The sequence below is a fragment of the Denticeps clupeoides genome, chromosome 2, assembly GCF_900700375.1.
Source record: "Denticeps clupeoides chromosome 2, fDenClu1.1, whole genome shotgun sequence".
Taxonomy (NCBI): domain Eukaryota; kingdom Metazoa; phylum Chordata; class Actinopteri; order Clupeiformes; family Denticipitidae; genus Denticeps; species Denticeps clupeoides.
This window is the reverse complement of record NC_041708.1, coordinates 17,534,180-17,539,192: the sequence shown is the minus strand read 5'-3', so window position 1 is coordinate 17,539,192 and position 5,013 is coordinate 17,534,180. Positions and strand designations below refer to the sequence as shown.

The 5,013-nt window shown below is 44.5% G+C and overlaps 1 protein-coding gene across 1 annotated transcript in view; it reads left to right on the top strand.

The window, feature by feature from the left end:
* The first annotated feature begins 497 nt into the window (after window positions 1-497).
* Window positions 498-5,013, top strand: part of oafa (OAF homolog a (Drosophila)) — a 15,009-nt gene continuing 10,493 nt past the window's right edge. The window contains exon 1 of the mRNA XM_028969562.1: window positions 498-995. Coding sequence (XP_028825395.1) covers window positions 759-995 — 237 coding nt within the window. The 5' untranslated portion in view covers window positions 498-758. The remainder of the gene's footprint in view (window positions 996-5,013) is intronic.

Sequence of the window (5,013 nt, the reverse complement as noted above, 5' to 3'; positions counted from 1 at the left end):
GAGTGAGTGAGTGAGAATGGTGAGTGAGTGTGTGAGTAAGAAGGGTGAGCAGTTGCCACAGGTTTTCTCCCCCTGCCCTAAGGTTTGTGCACTAGATGAATTGGCTGTAGGTGTGAGTGAGTGAATGGTGTGTACCTTGAAGTTAAATTAAGTCTAAATAATCTTTATTCATTATTAAATAATTCATGTGTAATGCTGTTTACAGACTCTACTAACCATACGGTTCAAAATACTATAAAAATCAAGTTCGGTCTGTGAAATAGTGGCAAATACACATAAAATCAGAAAACAATGTTGTACATGGACAAAGGCCCAGTTGTACATCGAAGTTCTCAAATACAAACGTTTCCGTCCGGAGACTGTGGATTTACTTTTAAAGACCGTCTGTAATCGTTCTGCCAGTCTGAGAGGGATTTGATGTCTTCTCGTTCCACGAGAGGCACATTCCCCCGCTGACAGGGGAAACCTGGGGTGGTGTTGCGCTTGTGGAAGTGTGCAGCTGAGCAGATCGGCGTGGAGCGGCGTGGAAATCGGGCGCGGCGCCTTTAAGAAGCTCCTCGGCTGCTCTTCAGAAAGTTTGGGGCCATGCAAATGTCGCGCCGGAGTTGAGAGGAGCGTGAAGGAAGTGGAGCGCCGTGAATGGGGAATGAAGTGAGGGGCTCGGACGTGGCGGGGACGGGCGCAGAAGCATGGAGCCGCGGGCCGAGCGCTAGCGGGACCGCCGTCTGACCCGGGATCGCTTCTGGACCGTTTCGGGGATGTTCGCGAGGCGCTCTTTGTCGGGTGCAGCTGGGATCGACAGAGTCGCGCTGCTGCTCCTGCTCGCGCTGGTCCCGTCGTTCGGCGCCGGTTCCGAGCTGAGGGTCCGGGTCCGGCTGGCGGACGGGCAGATCGCCGAGGAGGTCCTGGAGGCGGACAGCGAGAAAGACTCCATCTCCCTGGAGTACAAGCAAGCGGACGGGACTCTGATCAGTTTCTTGGCCGACTTCAAGCAGGTAGGCGGGCAGGCAGCAGGCCGTGTGCTTCTGGTCAAAGTTCATCTTTTCCGCGACGCGTCCTGCTCGATCGCGTCGCTCCGGCGTGTAGCGTTTCATCCGACGCCCGCACGCACGCACGCACGCACGCCCGCACTGGCCAGTGCCGCTTACTTCCTCCGTTTTATTGCTTCTCTAATCAGCGCCGCTCAGTCGAAAAGTGACCTGCGGCACGAAGTTTCAGACGTGACCTTTTCCACGCGTGTCTGGTCTCCTGGAGCTGCTGGGTTCCTCAGCTGCCAGAACGTAGGAACCGAGAACTACAGAGGAACGTTTTTTTTTTTTTTTTTTTATCCCCTAATGCACGCATCATATCTCCTGGGGAGAAGCTTGTCATGCACTGATCAGCTCCTCATGGAGGATCATGTGTTTCTCATCTCGGGGGTTTCTGGAAGGTTGAGCAGTCACTTCCATCTGCCTGGTAAGATTTATATTAGCAAGACAAAGGGAGAGACGCCAGCTGTTCGTTCAAAAAATAAAGAAAATCGCCAAACAAATCAACGTTTTGTTATTTGGAGCTGAGAAATGGAGAAATCATTTAATGGAATGGGTTTAAAACAGAACATCTGTACAGGGTTCCTCATTCCTAAAAACGGTTGGGACGCTGTGTAAAAACATGGATTCAAGTGATATTCACAGCAGAACATGGAAAACCTGTTTCACTTTAGCCAGGGTGTCACTGTAAGATATTTGATGGCACACCTCTTAAAAAGTTGGGACAGGGACATTTTTGCTGCTGTGCAGCATCTCCTTGTCTGTTGGCAGCAGCCCGTAAACTGGTTGCTGGAGTTTTGGGAGAGGAATGATGTTGGATTTTAGGTGTTGGACTTCATAATTTCTTCAGGTTCATGTTCTACAGTTGGTGAAAGGACTGGACCTGGACTCTTCTAGATGCAGTAGTTAGACTGTTTAAGCGCTGTAGGTCCCGTTTATACCCTTCTTCCGGATCCGCCATTCCTCAGTATATAAATATTTTATTAATTTAGCTAAAAGTGTTAATAAAAATTCTCGTTAAAAAGTAGTGCCGGTAGTAACTGTGGCGGCCGGATCTACAGAGTACAGCGCCGCTCCCGGTAGAGGTTTCATGCTGCGCTGCAAAGAATACTGTTTTGAACTAAGAGGTCAGAATAACGTCAGGGTCGGATTTTTTTACAGTCAGTATTGCTGTTTACTGTTTATATTTAAATAAAAAAATTTATTAATTTTCTTGTGGACTGGGCATAAGATTGTTCTGACCAAACTATGGCCTCGTTACCTATAAAGTGTCTTTGTATTTTGTGTGCATGCTCTCCCTGTCCCAAAGCTATCCACACAATATGAAGTCTTCCATAGGTGTGAGTGAGGGGTTTAGCAGGAAGGTGAAATCAGTTATAAATTCATTTTATGAAGAAAATACTCTATTTTATTATAGACAGCACTTACAGCCCTTATCCAGAGCGACTTATAATCAGTAGTTACAGGGACAGTCCCCCCCTGGAGCAACTTAGGGTTAAGTGTCTTGCTCAGGGACACAATGGTAGTAAGTGGGATTTGAACCTGGGTCTTCTCGTTCATAGGCGAGTGTGTTACCCACTAGGCTACTACCACCCTGAGTTTATATCCTTTTGACCACCGTTGTGGGACTCTACTGGGCTCTTTGGGTCTCTGCTGTTGGTGCAGGGATTTTGTTCCCATTTTCCTGGTTCCCTTGCAGCTCCCTAATGTCTTCTCCAGATGGCCTAAGATGGTGGGCCATATAACACACTGTGCAATAGTTTTTTTTTGTCATTAATAAAATTAGACTTCTCATCTACGCTGGTCAGCACTGTACTAAAAATTGAGTCTCATTGAAGGAGTTGTGCACCGTTCCCTCTGACAGTGACACACCAAGACTGTGGTTAGTCTTGTTAGTTTGGTGCTTTGATGTGCTGAATTCTATTAAGTATGCATGCACATTATGGTTGTTGGATTAAAAATAACATAATTTAGTATACATTCCTACACACAGTTTGGAAATACACTACAGAACAAAATCTTCAGACCAGGTTTTTGCACTGGTGGATCATAACCAGGTTGTAAGTAGAGATTCAAAATACAGAGAGAAGAAAGAGGTGCAAAAGACAAATCATATGGATTAGGTCACTTACTGAAAACGGCATTTAAGTTTGAACTGGCTGTTCATCAGATGATCAAAATGTAAAAAAAAAAAAAAAAAAAAATCATAAAAGAACTCAGTATTGAGACGATCATGTTGATCACTTAAAAATGTGCAAAGGTGCTGGTGGCAATATTCGGGAAGGGCATCCACAGTCTCTAGCTGATGTGCATGTTTTTGTAAACTTCCCCTTCCATCCGTCCCCGAATGTTCTCCATGGGATTTAGACCGGCAGTACAAGCTTGATGGACCAAAAGAGCAACATTATTCTCCTTCGTCGGGTGGGCGTTTTCCTGTTGAATGAACCAGTCATTACCGCCCAGACAAGGGCCATCAGTCAAGAGGGATTCCTCCACTCTATACAGCCGGCTACTGTTTTGCACCCCTGTATAACCTGCTGCTCCATTGTTCCACTGAAGGAAAAAACACTGCAGACCAAGATGGAGCCACTGTGCCATGTAGAACAAAAAACATCTCCAGGTTACGTTTTTTTCTTCTTGGCATTATATTCATTCAGTTTTTCTGCATCTCAAACATCTTGCCATGTTTGAAGACACAAAGCCTGTTTGCCTTTGCCGTCAGGAGGTCATGACTATATGAGTTCTCACAATGACATTAAAACGAGAATTTTGTGCAGGTTCTGCCTTTTAAAGTGCTGATGGTTTAAACCCCACAACTACCATTGTGTCCCTGAGCAAGACACTTAACCCCAAGTGTCTACTGGGGGATGGTCCCTGTAAATACTGATTGTAAGTCACTATGGATAAGTGTGTCTGATAAATGCCGTAAATGTAAGTTGATGTTCCTGATCTTTTGATCAACCGATTAACAGTTGTTTGGGTTTAAATGTACATTCATAAACACTGAGTGCGAATCCTAAAATGAATCAGTGTTAAATATTTAATTTAAATTAATATTTTATTAAAACATTATAAGTGTGCCACTGGAAGCACCACTGGAGCTTTCATAAATCAAATTGACTTAAACTCGTTATACCTTCTCAGGCAGCACTGTATAAAAATGACTCATTCATGGCATTTGCATATCTATATTTTATTTAAAATTCAATTATGCTGTTATTTTAACAGAAAATTTTAACACACATTTTATACCAAATAATCTAAATCTTTACAAATGTTAACAGTGGGCAGGGTTGGTCTAACTCGTAATTGGAAGGTTGCGGATTAAAATCCCAATCTGCCAAGGTGAACAAAGTACCATCCCCACACGCTGCTCAACACTCCTCACTAAGGGTGATGGGTTAAGTTGTGATTTAAAATCCTAGAGTGAGTATCAGAGCAGGGTGGGTGTTGATTTTTTTTGTCCAGGAAAAGCCCAAAGCTGGTATTAAACAGAAAAGAAAGGATCTGTCTATGTTTGAAATACTGGGCAGTGCAGAGTAGGTTTCAGCCAGACCAGTGTCATGGTCCACAGTGTATGTCCATTATGATGATTTTGGTCCATTTGAAGATCCCTTGAACCTCAGCAGTTATGGGGTTGGTGGCTGTTTTGTCTCGCTGGCACATTTCATGATGGTATGTGTCAGCAGCTGCTCAGTGTCCGGAACCAGGATCAAGAGTAGCTCATAGAGAGACAGATTAGACTTGGATGGCTGGGACCGAGTGGTTATGGTAGATGCCTGTGTACACATTGAGTGCAACGATGGCCCTGCTGGACTATCTTGGACAGCCTAGGTGAAATGATTGTCATAGTATATTGTGTGTTCAGTTGTTGTGGAATGTGTGGCTAAAAAGATGTGTGTTTAGCCTGGACTTAAATATTGACACTGTATCTGAGTACCAAACACTTACAGGAAGAACTTGTTCAGAAGCAGGGGAGATCTGT